Source organism: Dufourea novaeangliae, unplaced genomic scaffold (assembly GCF_001272555.1).
Source record: "Dufourea novaeangliae isolate 0120121106 unplaced genomic scaffold, ASM127255v1 scaffold299, whole genome shotgun sequence".
Taxonomy (NCBI): domain Eukaryota; kingdom Metazoa; phylum Arthropoda; class Insecta; order Hymenoptera; family Halictidae; genus Dufourea; species Dufourea novaeangliae.
The window spans coordinates 193,451-211,014 of NW_015374192.1; the positions used below are offsets into that span (position 1 = coordinate 193,451).

The 17,564-nt window shown below is 43.9% G+C and overlaps 2 protein-coding genes across 3 annotated transcripts in view; one reads left to right on the forward strand and one right to left on the reverse strand.

Annotated features, from left to right (window-relative positions):
* LOC107192256 (cell surface glycoprotein 1-like) overlaps window positions 1-11,196 on the forward strand; it is a 71,794-nt gene extending 60,598 nt beyond the window's left edge. For both annotated transcript variants that reach the window (XM_015581469.1, XM_015581470.1), the window contains 4 exons: window positions 5,037-7,613; window positions 9,221-9,382; window positions 9,678-9,743; window positions 9,837-11,196. In XM_015581469.1, coding sequence (XP_015436955.1) covers window positions 5,037-7,613; window positions 9,221-9,382; window positions 9,678-9,743; window positions 9,837-9,881 — 2,850 coding nt within the window. In that variant the 3' untranslated portion in view covers window positions 9,882-11,196. The remainder of the gene's footprint in view (window positions 1-5,036; window positions 7,614-9,220; window positions 9,383-9,677; window positions 9,744-9,836) is intronic.
* A 973-nt stretch (window positions 11,197-12,169) lies between these two features.
* LOC107192246 (COMM domain-containing protein 8-like) lies at window positions 12,170-13,054 on the reverse strand. The gene is made up of 4 exons (XM_015581459.1): window positions 12,922-13,054; window positions 12,681-12,842; window positions 12,469-12,621; window positions 12,170-12,410 (listed from the first exon to the last, which is right to left on the reverse strand). Exons 1-4 carry the CDS (start codon window positions 12,985-12,987, stop codon window positions 12,252-12,254), a joined length of 540 nt encoding a protein of 179 aa, XP_015436945.1. The 5' UTR covers window positions 12,988-13,054; the 3' UTR covers window positions 12,170-12,251.
* Window positions 13,055-17,564: the final 4,510 nt, after the last annotated feature.

The window sequence follows — 17,564 nt, forward strand, 5'->3', positions numbered from 1 at the left end:
CACGGAGGTTATCTACCGAAGACTAAAATAAATCTTCCCGGAGCTTCTGAGAAAACTCTTCCAAAAAGATTCGACACGATCCCAGGGTTGGCCGCGGCTTTCGCGTTCCGAATCGTCGTCGGTTCTTACGCATCGTCTTCGTGCTATTTTTTTCAAGGACGTGTTCTACGAACGGTGAACAAACGTATGTGAAGACCATGGAGTCTGTCTCGAAGGCAGGGCGGAGTGTGGGCACTGGTGTGTACCGTGTGGTGGGCGCGTTCGCTCGCGGAGCCAGAAGAGTTCTGTCCTACGTGCCGCTTTTGGGTGTCGCTGCAGTGCCACCGGAAGTCGAGGACGCAAAATCTTCCGCGGTACGGATGGAATGATCTTCCTCGATATCTATCTGTGATTGTATCCTATCGACGAGTCCAAAGTCTAACGCGATGTTTCATCGTAACCCTAACCCCCCACCCCCCTCGACTTCAACCTGTTTCCGATTGAGCACGAAACCGAAACGAAGAGATGGCATTTCCGGTGCAATTTAACTAGTTCTCCGAGTGACTACGCTCATTGGAATTATTAATGGCCGTCGTATCCGTTCGAGGTGGTAATTGTTAATTTTGCATTGTTCGTCGGGTTATCGATTTCGGAAGAAGTGGGGGAAGAGGAGAGGGAGGCTGGACTCGATTCGTCGGAATATTTTATAGTTTATTAATGTCTCCCGTCGGTCGATGCTGCTTTTTATGTAATCGTCCATTGTTCGACGCCGTGTTTAAACGCGTGCAGCAGAAACAAAGGTAAACCGACACTCGGTGTCGGTCGCGACGCGACGAGCAAAAATAGTCACGCGACAGGAGGCACACAGCGAGGCAAGGCACGGCACGCTCGAGGCATACGCGGTGAAAGCTTTCGCGCGCAAGATGCTTTCACGAGCCGGCAGTTCAAGCTAACGAGGAACGTCCAGCGGGTACGACCGAAAATAGCGAATTGCCGCGTGTTCACGGGAGCCATGCTGCTTCTCGAAGACTTTCCGTTTCAGTCTCGGCGCAGTGTGTTCCACGTGGGTGAACGCGTTTTAAGGTTTCGCGTATCGAATTATAGTTGCGCTCGAGCGGTATATCGACGCGATATAACGCGTTAATCCACGCGGAACCGTGTCCGGCCGAATCGATGAAAATTAATACCTTGACGAATTAGAGTCGGGGGTAGGCGGCGAGAAATTCAATCGTTCGGAACACACCGTCGTCCGCGCGCAATTGAAATTGAATTCGTGTCCCGTAGACGATCAAACATAGCACGCGGTAACCGTTTGTTCCCATGCATCGAGGTCTGTTCACATGCTAACACAATAGGTATGTGTCTAGACCTAAGAGCCAGAGGGTATTAAGTCCACTTTTTTAACAAAATTATATTTTGCATGTTTCTGTATCAAATTGTTCACTCTTTCCGATAGTGAAACTTATTTCACAATGTTCTCGATTTCTATATATCGATTGTTTCTCGTTGAATTTATATCGAATGGTTCCAAAGCCACAAGATTCCAGCATCTTTGATTTGCTCTCCTCTAAAGTTCGAAAAGTGTGCTGTGATGCACTCTGGCTCTGGGGTTCAGATATGTATATTGAAATTTCAATCGTGTGTACCCCGTTTACACGCCACTTTAGTCCTTCTCGTAGCCTCTCTCGTGTTTCAGATTTGTATCTTGATTATTAACGATCCTTCGAACTGCCAGTCAAGTCCCGTGAAAAGCGTAGGTTAACGAGGAGGAAATCAACGAGGTCCGGGCCGACTTACCATCATTAATTACTCGCACGCTACATTAATCTCCCGGGAGATAAAACACGGGCTTATTAAAGCCGTTTAAAACTCGCGAAACGACAGCAGCGCCGCTTTTCCCGTTCGCGCTTCTGGTAAGATATTGAAACGCCGCGTGTTTTCAAGTACAAACAATCGGGCGGTGTAGTGTCGTGATTTGCCTCCGGTGGATAACATTAAACGCGTGTTTCTATCGTCCCCGTCCGTTCCGTTTACATGCCAAGAGACCGATATTACCGCAGCCGCGGTACACGCTCCGGTGAACCGAATAAATACAGCTGTCGTAATTCAATTCCAAGGAAGGCTACGTAAATAGGAAGGTAGGGAAAAGAAAAACGAAAGAAAGAAGAAACGTAAAGAACATACCACTCGAAAAACCGAGGAGAAACGCCGTCACCACGGGTGCGCACATTTAGCTCAAGACAATGGGTTAATCAGCAGTAGAAACGGGGTTCGCGGGAACCCGGTGCATCAGCGCCGATCTCTTTACGGACGTGTCGTTAAAGACGTCATTGTCTAGGTCATGCCGTGCTCGTGTACATAACAGACCGTTTCCGGGACGTTGATAACGCCCCCCTCCCCTTTGGTCCCTTTGTTGCGTTTCCACTCGCTAACCGTTTTGGCGACGCGAAACGCCGTTGCGCGATTTCGTGTTAAAAAAAAAAAAAAAAAAAGAAATACAGCGGAAACAATTAGTCGGACGGTGGTAATCGGATACACGCCCAGCCGTCGACGCGTCCACGGTTTGTTCCGTCCGGCCCCCGAAAAGCTGAACGTATATCCGATCGTTATCGGCCCCTGAAATTTATGTATTTCACAGAACACCATCACCCGGCTGCGACAGTTGTTGGCTGCGCACACGAGCGTTACGCACGTGCCACGCGTCACCCTAGTTAACTTTTTCTCCTCTCGGAACAGGAAATTGATTCTAGTATCGGGCCTAATGCAGCCCCGGGCACCAGCTGTTCCGTCCGATCCCGGACCAGGATAATTTCCGCACGGTTCAATGGCTAGAATGCCGGGGACGATATTTCAGCGCGGGGCCCAAAGGCGCTCTCCGCTGCCAAGTCCCAGCAACTCGATACCACATCGCGCATCGGGGAACTCCGTGGAGCGTGTGGGCTGGCTTTCGCGTGGCCCCTTGCAAACATGTTCCGCGAGTCTCTTTCTGTTCTCTACCGTGGGTCGACAATAGCTATCGTTAATCCGCCTATTAGGTTTCAAATGTCGCGGATATATTTTCAACCACGCGAACGTTGTTGTCTCGGTTGTTGGCCCCGCGCGTGTCCGTGTAGTTTTCACCGAGATTCCATGGTGCAAATCGTTTGTCTTTTCTTACGGGGGGGGGGGGACAGTGTAAAGAGTATCTGTGGGCGTTTGGGAAAAAATCCATAACATCTAAACTAATCCATTTTTGACCTAAGACGTTTATACTTTTAAACGTGCATAGAATATTCTCGAGATGTTGTACTTAAAGAAAATATAGAATTCGATGCTTGTGTTGGCCGGGCTTCGGGTAACCAAACTCACGTCTCGAAATCCATCATTCTCGTTTAAATATATTCAGGACTGGCGTCGAGCCGCGCGAAACGAGGACCTTCTCCCGTAGGTTTTCTCTTTCCACCGGCCGATCTCCGTTGCAGAAGCGTATCCACGACTCCTCCGTAACCTACTCAAAAGTTGGTCGACGGCCAACAGAAGCGACCGCGAGCGACACGTAAAGCATGCCGCCGATCGATTTCGTCGCGAGTGTGTAAGTCGAGGGTAATCGGAAGTTTATCACCGTGATACGCGCGAGAGCGCTCCTTTCTTCCGTCGACCTCGAAGCGCGCATACGCGGACAATGGCCCGAACGAAGAATGATTCTACGTCTGGCTATCAGCCAGATTCCCCGTGGCCCTTCTAGCAGCCATCTCCTTTCTCCGGTGCGAAGTTTAGCCAAATTTGTAACGCGAATTCGCGCGTCTGTTCCGCCTCGTCGTTTCTACCGATTCCTTTGGTTGTGTTTGCTGCGAGGTCGAAAAACCCACCGATGGAACAACCGTTCCCTCGAGTCGAGTCTGGAGTCGTTGTCTGGAACGAGGTCGAAAACTCTGGCCGCGGGGGAGTTGTACTCGAAAGCGCGCGCAGACATTCAGAACAATGCCCACGGAGAGAAAAAGAGAGAAAGGGGGAGAGTTAGGTTTCGCGTCGAAGTTTTCGCCGCTTTGAAAATTGTGTACCCGGTGCTGGCGAAACATGGGGATCCAGGAACGTCTGAGAAAAAACACTCCGGGTTTAGAAAGCCCTTGTGCCGCCGCAACCCTTCAGGGGCTGTAATTCTTTAAGCGAGAGGCTTACCCCTTACGAAAATGCACAGGAGGAACACGGCGGCGGGAAGGGGTTTCACTTAACCAGCCGATCGATACGCGAGGTCTGGGGACGATAAAGCACGCGCCCGCGTTCCGCACGTCCGGTTTCTGTTTCCCTCTTCGGTTTCAAGAATTGATTTCTCGTTCCGCTCGTGTTTCTTGTGCTCACGCCAAGATAGGACGAGTGTCATCGCGACGACGAGATTCCCGATACCTCTACGGATCGGGAGGATATCGCTCGTTCGCCGGTGGCTTCGTTTCTCCAAGTGGAGAAAACGATACGACCATTCCATCGTTCGATGTTTCAAACACGGCTGACGCGTATTTTCACGTACGCGTTACTCGCCTGTTCGACGAAAGATTTAACAGAGTATTACAAATCGTAAAATGAAAATCAATTACGGGTTTGCTGAAAAGAGAGTACTTGCTGACACAGTGACACGATTGGCCACCCCTGAAAGGGTGACGTCGCTGGCCGGGCACCCCGTGGGCTCTCCTTTTTTTCCCGTACCCCACCACGTGTATCCCTCATAGGGGTGTATCGACCCTCCTGCGAACTCCTCTTGTCTACGTGTCGCTAGGTTGTTCACCCTTCTTTCTATTCGAATCGCTTAGAGAGCATACCCCCGGTTCGACGAGAACCGGGCGACAACTGTTAACTTGGTCACCCTTCGTGACGAACAAAAAAAAAAAATATCTCGCTCGAACGAGAAGCAGCCCGCTTTTTCCAACAGTCTCCTCTCGTGTGCCCACTTTAGTCGAAAAGCAGGCTTGCGTTTCCATGGCGTCTGTATATGCACGATTCGACAAAAGTGACCGACCGGGGTGGTCTTGACGTGTTGCTATTTCCTCGTTGAATCGAATCTAAACGATGGTATCATGTTTCAGGGTGGAGAAGAAGCGGAGAACGGTTCGGCAACAGCAGGTAGTCCGGTCGAAGAGAAGTCGGCAGTAAGTAGCCCATCCGCGGAGACCGAAGCCGCCCCGGCGTCGGCGGCACCCTCCACAGAAACGAAGGAGGATGCAGCAGCAACAGGAGCATCAGCAACAGCAACGGCCGCTAGTAGCCCCGCCGATGAAAAGCAGGAGGAACCCACTCCCTCTGCCCCTACTCCCGTCCCTGTCGAGGAAAACAAAGAGGAGGTCGAAAAAATCGGGGTCGAGAAAAGAGTAGTCGAGGTCAGTCCAGCCGGTCGTCAGTTCGTACCGGTAGAAGTCTCCATTTTCCGAGTCCAGACAGTCGATACGCCGTCTATCATTGAGAGGAAAACCAGTGAGGATACTCCTTCCCTGCCTCCGTCCAGTCCACCGCCAACGCCCATAGATCCGTCACCCTTGCAGCAGGCTCAGCAGGCCGCGGCTTCCGCGACCGCTCTCGCGGAGGCCCTTAAGCTGCCCGCCGAGGCTGCTGACAAGGATTTCATTGCACCGACAGCCGCAACCGCAACCTTATCTTCCTCTTGTCCAGAGCGTAACGACCCCCCGACACCGCCACCCGCGGATTCTCTTGATGTGTCCCCCCAGAGACCACCCGGTTCATCCCCAGACAGACCCCATACGGAACCAACTCCCGCTCCCCCGAAACTAGAAGCTCTGCCGGTGGTAGATACCGTTGTAGTCGCGAATAATCCGGAAGTCGCGGTTCAACAGAATTACTCAGACTCGCCCAGCAGCACCGACGTGACCGCCCAAAAATCCGAGAACGTCGACGAGACGCCGCTGCCTGTCGCGATAACTGACGCCACGAACAGTAGTCCTGATGCTCCGGCGAAACAACAGCAGGAGGATACAACTTTGTCCGAGAGGAACGAGCAGAAAGAAGCAGTAAAAGAGGTACCGCCTCCTCCTCCGTTGGAGAAGAAAATAGAGGCAAACGCGGAAGAGACCCACGAGATCGAAGTCACCGAAACGATAGAGATACCTGCTTCCTCCGAGGCTGTTGCCGTGGTCGCGGAAAAGACGGAAGTTGTTGAACAGCTGGTAGAATCTAATGCCGTTTGCGATGCTTCTAGCGCGCCTGTGGAAGATATTAAACCACCGCCGCTGGAGACGACTGTTGCCGAAGACTCGGCACAACCGGAGCAACCTGTCGAATGTAGAAGAGAAGACACGCCGCCGATCGATTTAGCGGGACGCGTCGAGGAATCGGTCGAAGAGATCGTTGTAGTAGAGGAAGTCGTGCAGGAAGAAACTATACCGGCGCAGGAAATCGTAATCGATCCACCGATCACGGTGTCCGACATGATCTTAGAAACGGAGGAAGGCCCTATGCCTCTTTCGGAGGAAATCGTCGTAGAAGCAAAACCAGCCGTTGTTATTCCGGAAGACGAAGAAACCGTGGAGGAAACAGCGGACACCGACGCGGATGTCTCGAAAGTGGACACGGAGTCTGTCGAAGTAATACCCGACATCGAAGACAAATTGGAAACGGAAATGGACGCCGACATCGTCGTGCCCGCGGAGGAGGAAGAGCTCGTGGCCGACGAGCCGGAAGATTTTCCGCCGAACGAAGCAACGATCGATCCTGTTCAACCGGTGACCGAGACCATCGTTATAATTGAGGACGCTGTCAAGAAAGTGACGGAAGTAATTGAAGTGTTAGAAGAGGACGAGGATTCGATGCCTCCGCCCGTACCGGAATCGCCAATGCCAGGACCATGGGAAACGTTCACTGCCGAGATGATAAACATTCGGGACGATGCGACCACCGCAGTGCCTTCTCCTATCGTAGACGTAGAACCACAGATCGTGGAAGCAGAACGATCGCAGGAAGTCGAAAAGCCTTCTTCGCAAACGGAACAAATCGAACAAACCGAGGTACCAGAAGAATACTCGCGCTCGGACGTTCCTCCGAGTCCTCTGGTGGACACGCCGGAAGTATCGACTAACAGTCCAAGCTGCTCCCTGAACGAACAACCCATGCCGGACGCGAACGAATCTCAAACACAGTCATCCCCAAGCAGACTCGAACCCGTTTCTTCCGATCCAACGGACGATCATCCTCCCCCGGCACCTCGAGGCATCGTTCAAAGCACAGATTCTTTCGAGTATCCCTTACCACCGGAAGAGCTCTCTTGCCCGTTAATGACGAGTAGTAACGTATCCGAAACGAAGAGCGAGATTCCAGTTCCCGACGAGAACGTGCCCAGTCTAAGAAACCCGACAGAGACGCTTCTGACACCGCCCAGAAGTCCTAGTCCCCAGTCCAATATCAGTATCACGTCCGGCCTGACAACATCCACAAAAGACTCCTCGCAGACACAGTTTTACGATGACCAGAGCAATCGAGAGTTCAAGATGGAATCGGTGTCGATAAGCCTCAATTCGTACAATGAGTCCGACATTGAATTAAAGGAGAGATTAGCAGAGTCTCTGGCGGAGACTGAGAACCAGGAAGAGAGCTCGGTATCGTGTCAGTTGTCGAACAACGCCACGTCGTCAACCACTGTCCAGGAGACCCATCAGGTGACTAACATGTAACACAACCTCCTGGCATGAATTCAGGCAGCCGATAAACCTTTGGTGGCGCGCCTCGTTCCAAGTATCTCGTCGTTACGGTCCGCACAAATACCGTCTCTGTGATATAGTCCGAAAATATCGACACCTCCCGTTTTTCTCCTCTCGTCCCGAATTACATTATCTCTACGTCCAGTGCTCTGTCGCACCCGAAACTCATTCCTACTACGTTCACGTCTCTCTTCGCGTTGTCGACGCATCCCTGATAATTGTCTGTATCTGACATCGACCATCTTCGATAAAAAAAAAACAAACGAACTAATAACAAATAACAAAACAAATAAAAAAAAAAAGAACGATCTTCTCTCGACGATTCGAAGGGTTAATCGAAAAAGACTGAGACTGACATCGACGTCTGTGGGTTTTTGCACGAATTTCATCCATGAAAATAAAAATGTACACACACACACACACACACACGCTCATTCCATGCACGAAGGAAAATCACGGTGAAATCTACCGAATCGATTGATTCTTCCAGCGAAAATCTCCCCTTTTCCTTTCGTCCTATCTCATGAAATATATACCGTTTCCGAATTCCATTCTTTCGGGTAATACGAATCCATCGTCCAAGGGTCTCGTCGAATGCATCCTTTGTTTCTGTCAACCGTGATTAACAACAACGTCTACTCTATCGCTGACATTTCCCTGACGCTTCCGTCCATCGACCACCACCAAAACGAACCATTACTGCCATATCACCTGTGTTGTTTGCCTCTTGGTTTTCTTGACAATTATTAACACGTCTTGTTATTCGAATCGAGGCGCTAAAATGTAGAGCATTCGTAGCTCGACACATAGATGAACCACGAGCGAGTCAATCGCAGTGTACACTAGTCGAGAGAGACCAGTTTCCGTAGAAAATCACTTTTTTCCTCGGAACGCTGTCTGTCGCTGATATAATTATATATAACATTAGAGCCGCTCGATATTAGAACGAATTTCTTAGCGTGAATCTCATTGATAGACGTAAACACTCTTGAAACTAATAATGTTTGTCACCAGTACGATAGTGAGAGCTGTCTCGTCTTAGATTATTTCATTAACATGTATAATACGGCATTATAGAACTTATATTTAGACATCTATACTATCGTGCTCTTTCCGTAATTGCATCTGTTGTGTCGTAAGCATCTTGTATTGAGCATGCAGAGTTTTCTTATCCGATGGATGGGGTTAATCGAGCAGAGGGTTTCCGATTCTTTGCGCTGGCCGAAGCATGAGGAACGATTCCGTCCGGTTATATGGGGTTGTTACATGGTCGATATTAAATATTTCATTACCTACGAAACGGACGTGTGTTCGTCCCTGTGTAATCGCGTCTCATCGGTTGTACCGCGCGCGCGTGACGCTTAAGAGATTGCAACTAACGATAACGCAGGTGGAAACGTGGCTCGAGGTTCTTTTTCCTTCATCTCTTTCGTTTTGAGTGGCTCGACGGAATCGACCTTTACGTCTTTTGTCCTCGTAGCATGCTGGGATTTGGACTTGACGCGGTCATTCGATCTTGCGATCATCCATGTACATCCTCTAACGAGCAGACCTGTGTTTTGCAGACCACTCCTGAATCCGAGGCCCCAGTAGAAAATAATGTGGCCCACGACAGCACGACAGAAAGTTCAGAGGAGAAGATTGCACCTCCTGCCGTCCTAACCGAGATACCCGCCTCTCCGCCATCCGCACCAGCCATCACCGAAGATGTTGCCTCCGTAGCCAAGGTAATTATTCGTCCCCGATCTCTTTCCAACCGATTCGCCGAGTTCTTCTGTATTCATTCCGTCTATCGAGTTTCAAACAAGTACTACATGATGATCGCCAAGAAGATCGTTCGCGCTGCGTTAGCGCGAGCGATCCCGAGGCCATTAACGTTGCTTAATGTCCAACGAAGAATAAAGTGCGAGGGGCCATCTGATTAACGATACATACTTTCCAATGAGTTCACTTTTGGCTCACGACGTAATAAGTTCGTAATACCGTTATTAACGTACTGGCATCTTATTTTTTTTATTACAGGCTATCGAAGAGATTGACATAAGCGATAAGGCTGTCGCAGCGGCAACCATAGAGTGCACCACGAACGTAAGTGTCCGGAACATGTTTTTCTTTTACTCTTTTACGCTTCGCTCGATGCTTGTTTGCCAAGTGTGTAACACGACGTTTTATTGTTCGCAGGAAATCATCGCGGACGCGCATTACCAAAACAACGTGAACGAATAAACGCCGCTAACCGAATTGTATTTTGGGAAGAAGAAAGTTCTTTTCTCTCGTTAAAACCAAAAAAGTATATTATATAGATATGTATATTTGGACCATTCCTGCAAACTAAACCAGAAAAATGAACGTTCTTTCGTTACGAGCAACAACAAAAAGATAAAAAGAATAATACTAATAACGAACACGGAAAAAATAATGAAAACTGAACGACAACGATGTTACCGCGACATCGCGAGAGCATTATAGACTTTATAGTAGGCCTATTAATAATTATTAGACGGCATTCGACGGCGGGGCGAAGGAGAATGTTCACGCATGGCTACGGTCGTATCATCGAGGAGAATAGGGTTACGTAGACGAGTCAAATAAAAACGGTTAATTCTGAAAACGTGTTGTCTTTCGCAGGTGGTAGATCTCGAGCCGGGTGATTTTTACTGTACTTCTTCTCAACGTGAACCATCGAAACGGAACAAAAATTTTACAACGTTGGGCCGTGCCCATTGGCAGGGTCTGAATTTGGCCCTGCTCTGTAGAAACTGAAAAAGAAAGAACTGTAATTGTTACTAAACTAAGCCGAATTACGTGATCATCGCGCGGCGTACAGGCGACAAGAACGAACATTTTGAAGGAAAAACGATCGAGAACATCGTTTGAGGAAAGAATACTCGTCGGATCGCGCCCTTCTGCTACGACTACAATTGCTATTGAGAGAGAGAAAGTGCGATAAAGGGGAGAGACAGAAAGAAAGAGAAAAAGAGAGGTAGAGAGTGCAAGGCATGAGGACAAGTGTAATAAAAGGAAAGATCAGGGAAACTGTGAAATGGCACGGGCGTGTGTGTGTGTCGGTCAAATGTGCGATAGAGTGAGAGCTAGATGGAGAGGAAGAGAGAGATAGTGGACCGAGAGAATGAAAGTTGAGTCAGGAGAGAGAAAGAAAGATGAAAAGAGAATGGAGGGGAGAATTTGGAATGTTATCTTCGCCTGGATTATGAGAACACAGAAAAGATATATGAAGTGAGAAAGCGGAGAACGGGAAAGGGAAAAATTAATTAAAGAATATGTCAAAGCGCACGAGTAATGAAACACTCGAATCGCGATTTCATGGATTTTGCTCGTATTTCTTTCGTGGTCCTTGGTCTTTTTGTAATTGTACAATCGAGAGGTTTTACGTTGTAACGAGGAACTGCACACACTTCTACGTATGACTTCGGTACGCGAGAGCACACGACACACGAGTACACGAAAAACACCCATATGCAAGGACAATTTTTACACGCGAGAACATACGTACATACGTATCATCATACAACACACGAGATAAAAAAAAGGTATGAATAATAATTAAAAAAAAAGAAAAAAAACGAAAAAAAAAATAACGAAACAATCACACACGAAAGCATACAGTAAGTCGAGACAAGAATGTAAGTGATATATAATCTAGACATAGAGGAAGCGTTTGTGTAAATTCGGCGTTGGTTCGAAATGCTACTTCTCCATATGAGAACTACTTACGAGGAAGCCTATTCGTAATTTTATAATAATCATTATAAAAGGTATCGCCTAATTACAATTACGGGACATTGCACAATTTTACCATTCGAAAACAACGGATTCGTTCGTACGGATCGCCCATCGAGTAAATGATAATTACCTACGAGAAGCTTTTTTTTTTATTAAGACCGTAGCGTAGATCGTAAAGTTACAAGAAAAGCGCATTACATGTAAATGCTCGGAAATCTCAGAATACTTGTAAGTGTTAAAAAAAGGAAAAAAAAAGAAACGGAGCGAGCGTTCACTGTGCCCGCGACCGGCATTGATTTTTAAACGATATATATTATTATTATTAATGAGTAAGGAGAAAGAGGTAAAATTAAAAGTTGTATAGTAAACATTTTCATTAAATATATTGTCCGTAATGATCTTTACAACGAAATTCACCGTTTTTCGAGACAAGTTTTGGCGATGAGAGCGAACTTTTTTTATTTAAAAGGGAAAAACAAAAACAGAAACAATCCTTGAAACCCCGACTGATAATCTGTACACCCGCAAAAACTATCGATCGTTAAACTCTGAGGCGTCACCGACGCAAGCTTCCTCGTTTATTTATTTTGCGCGCCGGCAAAAAACAGAATTACAAAATTGTAAATGAGATCTTTGAGTCGAAGACGCCTCAGACTCAGAACAGCAGTCTTCAGTATCTTCGATGAGCAGTTATAATAGTAATTAAACTATTCTACATTTATCTATAACCTATAATAAACTGTGAAACAAGTGTAAAATAAGGTGGTTTTTATTTCATCTTGGAAATCTACAACTGTATTATTTACAATGGAGATACATTATGCTTAATTTCAACTTCCTGTTTACAGTAGTTTATTTCACTATGGTCTCCACAGCGTTTATAAACGTTTCCAATTCGTCTTTGTTTAATTCTAAGCCCAGTATACGTTTCTTTTCCTTGTTTTCAATCATAAGGTCCAACTGAAGAAGAGGTTCCCTTAAGGAAGCCAACTTACTTGAACCCATTACAAGCTGTCAGTAGTACTGTAATTAGTATGCAATTATTCTAAAATTTGCTTGACAATATTACCTTTAATCTCCAATCGAAGTCTACTAAGGTTTCATGTTTTTCTTTGGAACATTCTTTTAACAAAGCATTTGTTAACTGATCTCTTCTCACTTTCAAACAAGTTAATATACTTTGCTGTATGTGCTCTGGTAGATCATGATATTCTTGAGGCATCTAAACAAATAACACTATGTTATAGGATATAATTAAATACAACAAAATTAGAGTTATACCTTCTCCTCTGTTAAGTATAAACAAGCTGGATTCCTTAAGAGCATGGATATCAATTTATATGTCTCTTCGTATTCTTCTCTGCTCCAATCGATGCTGCTTGTAAATCTGTGGTAGGATGGCCCAGGTCTACCACATATTTCATCCACACAAGCGTGTAATAACTATATTAAAGTGATTAAACTTTCATTGACAACAGGTCAAGTATTAAGGACAGTAGAGAGGGTTTAATGTTGTACTTACTTCTTCCAAAACTTGAATCTTATCCTCACTGAAAAGGTTAAGATACAAAGGCTGACCAGTTTCCATAATTACATTAACACAAAGACTCTTCAAATTTCGACCGTGAGTAAGAATACCGGATGACAATCTTCAATATTAAATAATGCTAAATGTTGCTGAATTTACATCTATGTAACATTATACTAAATTTGTATTGGATGTACATTGTTTTGTTTATGATTCATAATAAAATGTAACGTTGATTGTAAAGGTGTATGTATGTGTTTTTCAAATACAATTGAAAATACACATGTTTTATTTGTGTTGTGTAACTAACACTTTATTCACTTTAATTTTGACCAATTTTAACATTCTGAAAAATAAGATAGTACACAAAACTTCATGTGTGATACTGTGGGGTCATCTACGGTAAAATGCTTAAGCTACTAGTCTATTAGTACTGAATATTTCTTGTAAGATGACGCCAGCATGTCCTCGAAATAAAAATCTACCGAAGAATAGTTGGCGCGGAATATTAGTATTTCTTAACAATTTCCATCTTAAAAAATTGCTCCCAATTTGCTCCCTCGGAATTTAAAAAGCAAAAATTTGTTGTCTACAAAATAGATAGTAATATTATTACACCACAAATATTATGGTACCAAAAAATTGCTCCTGCTCTGTTTTATAATATTCAATGGTCAGATATCTTAATAACAACTTATTCACAAGGAGCAATTGAAATAATGTTGTTACATACAGATCAGGTATGACGTCATACAGTAGGCGCTATTGTTGAAAAAAATTCAGATTTCCTCCTGTCGTCATAAATTATTTTAGAAAATTCTAATTTTGCATTACAATCTATTGTCCATTCATATTACATTCATCCTTTAAACAGATACATACAGTGAGATACATACATACATATACATACACATACATACGGCACTAGAGAGGGAGCAAAATTAATAAGTTAAACCTTCGAGAAGACGGCAGCAAAATTAATATTTTCCATCTAAAACAAATAGGAATATCAGATTTTCAAGGATAGTGTGTTCTTCTTTATTTTCCTTTTATGATAGTCATTCCCTTCTGAATTAATCTCAGATGCATATAAGAAAAATGTATTGAAATATAATTCGGTGGTAAATATTCTATTTCGTAGTAATGAGAAGTGGCGCGCGAGGGAGGTGACCAATCCGTGCGTTCCTCACACCGGTCGACCAATCATAGCCAGTCATGGGCAGCCTAACAGTCATTCTTCTCAGGAGAGCTGGACCGATTAGACGTGAAGTGATCTCGCTCGTGGCGAAGTAAGTATTATTACTTGTTACTTTAAATTATTTATGCTTTGTGTCTTTGTTAGTACTCTATCGTTACTGTCGTTTAATATCTATGCAAATTAGTGTAAATAATCATAAATTAACTCTGTATTGCTAGATAAAGTGAACCGGGTTCACGATTTCTATTCTCCCTCCGATACCACTTAATATTTAGACTGTTTTTGTTCACTTTGCAATCTTTGGCGACATTCCTCAAGTCAATAATTGTTTCCTTTTTATTCAATCATTGTGAATTTAGTATAACTACTTCGTATTAATGTGTATTTTCTGTTTCAGAATGCCGGCTAGACGGAACGTGCCGCCGATGAGACGACTGCGGACTCCCATTAGAAGCAATTCGGCGGGAAACTGGTGACTTTTGATAACGTATTAGAACAAAATAGGTGAAACATATTTCTATTTTATTGCATTTTCGTTGTTTTTACATTAAACATAATTGTGACTTCATAATTAGCTCTGCTAAAATCAAATAAGAATACTTTGGGGAATTATTGCACATTCAAACGCGTAATTGAAGCATTCAACATGGCTTCCTTGTTAGAAACCGTTAGAAACCGTTAGAAACTTTAAACGAGATGCTTCCAGAATTTTCGGTTAGAAATACTCGTACCGTACTGCATCTCGGTCGCGAAATTATTTCAATTTTAATAACTTCACCGGTTTATCTTTATGATGTTATCGTATTTGCATTTATATACAGTTTCGGATGTAAGTGTAATTATATCGAAGCTGCGTAATTTATCATGCTCATCGAAGCTTGACTAAATTACGAAATTTTGATATTTGCAATAATTTCCGAATATTTATAAAATTCGGTACGCGATTTAGACAAAAAGTACGAGTAAACGTATTCTTAAATTCTAATAACGAATGTCTTCAATATAATATACTAATAACAAATATATATGAGTAATGAATACAGAGAGATGAGAATTACTTTGAAATATTTTGCGTAGTTAAATTCATATTTGCATTTTAACGCATATTTCTCATTGAATGACAATTTTGTCAACGTAAACATTTGGTCGATATAAAAATAAAAAGGATAAGCCGGTGCACGTGCGCCGTATTGTGTTTCTTTCCCCTCCTTTTTTTTTCAGAGTTTGGTGGCCGCGCGCAAGGCGGTCGAGTCGAGTCAGTGTTTACAATCGTACAAGTTGTTTATGTTTGCGCGCAGCGAACTGTCTCAGATTACAATCTCACCGGAGATATCGTTAGGTCCTCGCGAAAGTCGAGTCAGTGTTTTTTGCGTATAATCGATTACTTTCAGAGTTTCGGGACACTCTTTGCTTTTTTAGTCGCGGAAATAAAGTCATTAGTTCGCCGGCTTGGATGTTCGGTCGCGATAGTCTTTTATTTTAATTTTTTTTTCTATTTGAAAGTATGTACTCGTTCGGAAAAGTAGAGTCAGTGCATCACGGAAGAGGATGTTTTTGGGCGAAGCTATACAAAGAGAGATTGTAAGTATCTTTATATTTTATTATTTACACTGTTCAACTGAAACAGCTAGAATTTTCAGAAGAGGTTATAACGAATTCTGTTCCTTTTTTTTCAGATTTTTCCAGATCCTGCATAAGCGACCACTACAGATGATATTCTTAAGCGAAGCTACACGATTTTTCGAGATTCTTCGAGTCTTCGAGGGAGCTCTTCTGTCATCGGGTGAGTCGCATGCTTTTATTCCTCCAGTCCCCAATCATGTCGTAGGACAATTAGTCCGAAGCGGCACGGGCGACAGGTTGTATACGTGCTTTTGGCGAGTACAGTGAACGCGGATATGCAATCGTACGATTGCGTATCCGCGAGTAGTATTTGATCTGTTATTTTTCTTAGTTAGGTTAGGGTCTTCTTGTACGCCGCGCTTATTATTAGTAATATAATTCATAAATATTTTGTATTCAAAGTATATTTATGAGTTAAATATTCAATGTTTGATATGATGCAGATGAAACCACATTGGATATTTTGCATTTTTTTTAGTGCTTCAATTTAACATGAAATCTTGACATTTCAAGATAGAGCGATCTATTATTTAAATAATTGTTATTTTTTTATTAATTGAGTATATGTCGTGGTAGTACGTTATTCATTTCACTAAAAAATGCAGTAATTTGAAGATGATGCGTATAATAATTTCATTGTAGTCACTTCAGTATATTGTATACTCATTTCCATTTATGAATATAGCATGAAATAGTTCTACGTAAAGCGAATTACATAATATAGAAAATACAATAAATTCGCAATAGCCTATAAATAACGGTCAGCTGATAAAAAAAATAATATTCATATCATTAATGTGTGCAAATAAATATCGTCGGTAGATTCGAATATAAAGTAGAAAAAACAGAAACCACACCGGTATGTTTATGATAGAGAGGAAAACGTGGTGGTGCCTTCCTGGATAGGCATGTGTAGCAGTTAGCGCAATACCACGAGACGCGACAGCACGTTTCAATCCCGGAACCAGTGTCGCGAGACACAAAGGTATCATTCGTATTTGCAAGTTCCATGAAATAGTGGAACACGTGTACTGGGAATCGCAATAAAGTATCGGTGCATAAAAAGAAGACGTATTAAGTTATGTCACCTGTGCGTCGATATGCACGCCCTAGTGAAAAACCGCGTGTTATGGAATAATTTAACACGTTGTGCATGTATGACCATTGAAAAGTGCATTGCGATTTCCAGTTATCGTGGCCGATGTTTTCGTTGCCACTGGCAAAGAACGCATACGGTTACGTACACGGGTAGAGTAATGAGACGTACTGGCGAGTACTCACGACCACTTTAATGGAGTGTGAGCGTTAAATGCAGGGAAGGTACTAGTGTGTTTCACCAGCATGTATTGTGTTCCACAAACATATTTGTGTGGTAGGCGTATATACTCAGAAAGAATGAGTATTTATATCCCTGTCCTTTAAGAAGGACAGGCCCAGGGGTGTCCATCTACTACTTATGCGCAGCATTCTTCCTCTCTGGAGGTACCCTCACTATGGTACTTGGATTGACTCGCTCGAGTCAATTTGAGGTCGGTAGTCTGGAAAACCTACGAGGGGAAGCTTGTAATTGCTTGTGACTCGTGGGTGGCATTTGGACACCTTTGGTATTAGATTTAATTTTTATGATTTTTAGATTAATGTTTAGTATGTTAATAAAATTTTATTTCACCCGTTAGTGAGTTAATTATTATTTTCAACAGTTATACCGTCATTTGTAGACAAATAACGCAAAGGAAAATAACTTAAATTTATTTACTATTTGAATACAGTACCTATATGCATAATATGTATGTATATCAGTTTACTGTGAAGAAAT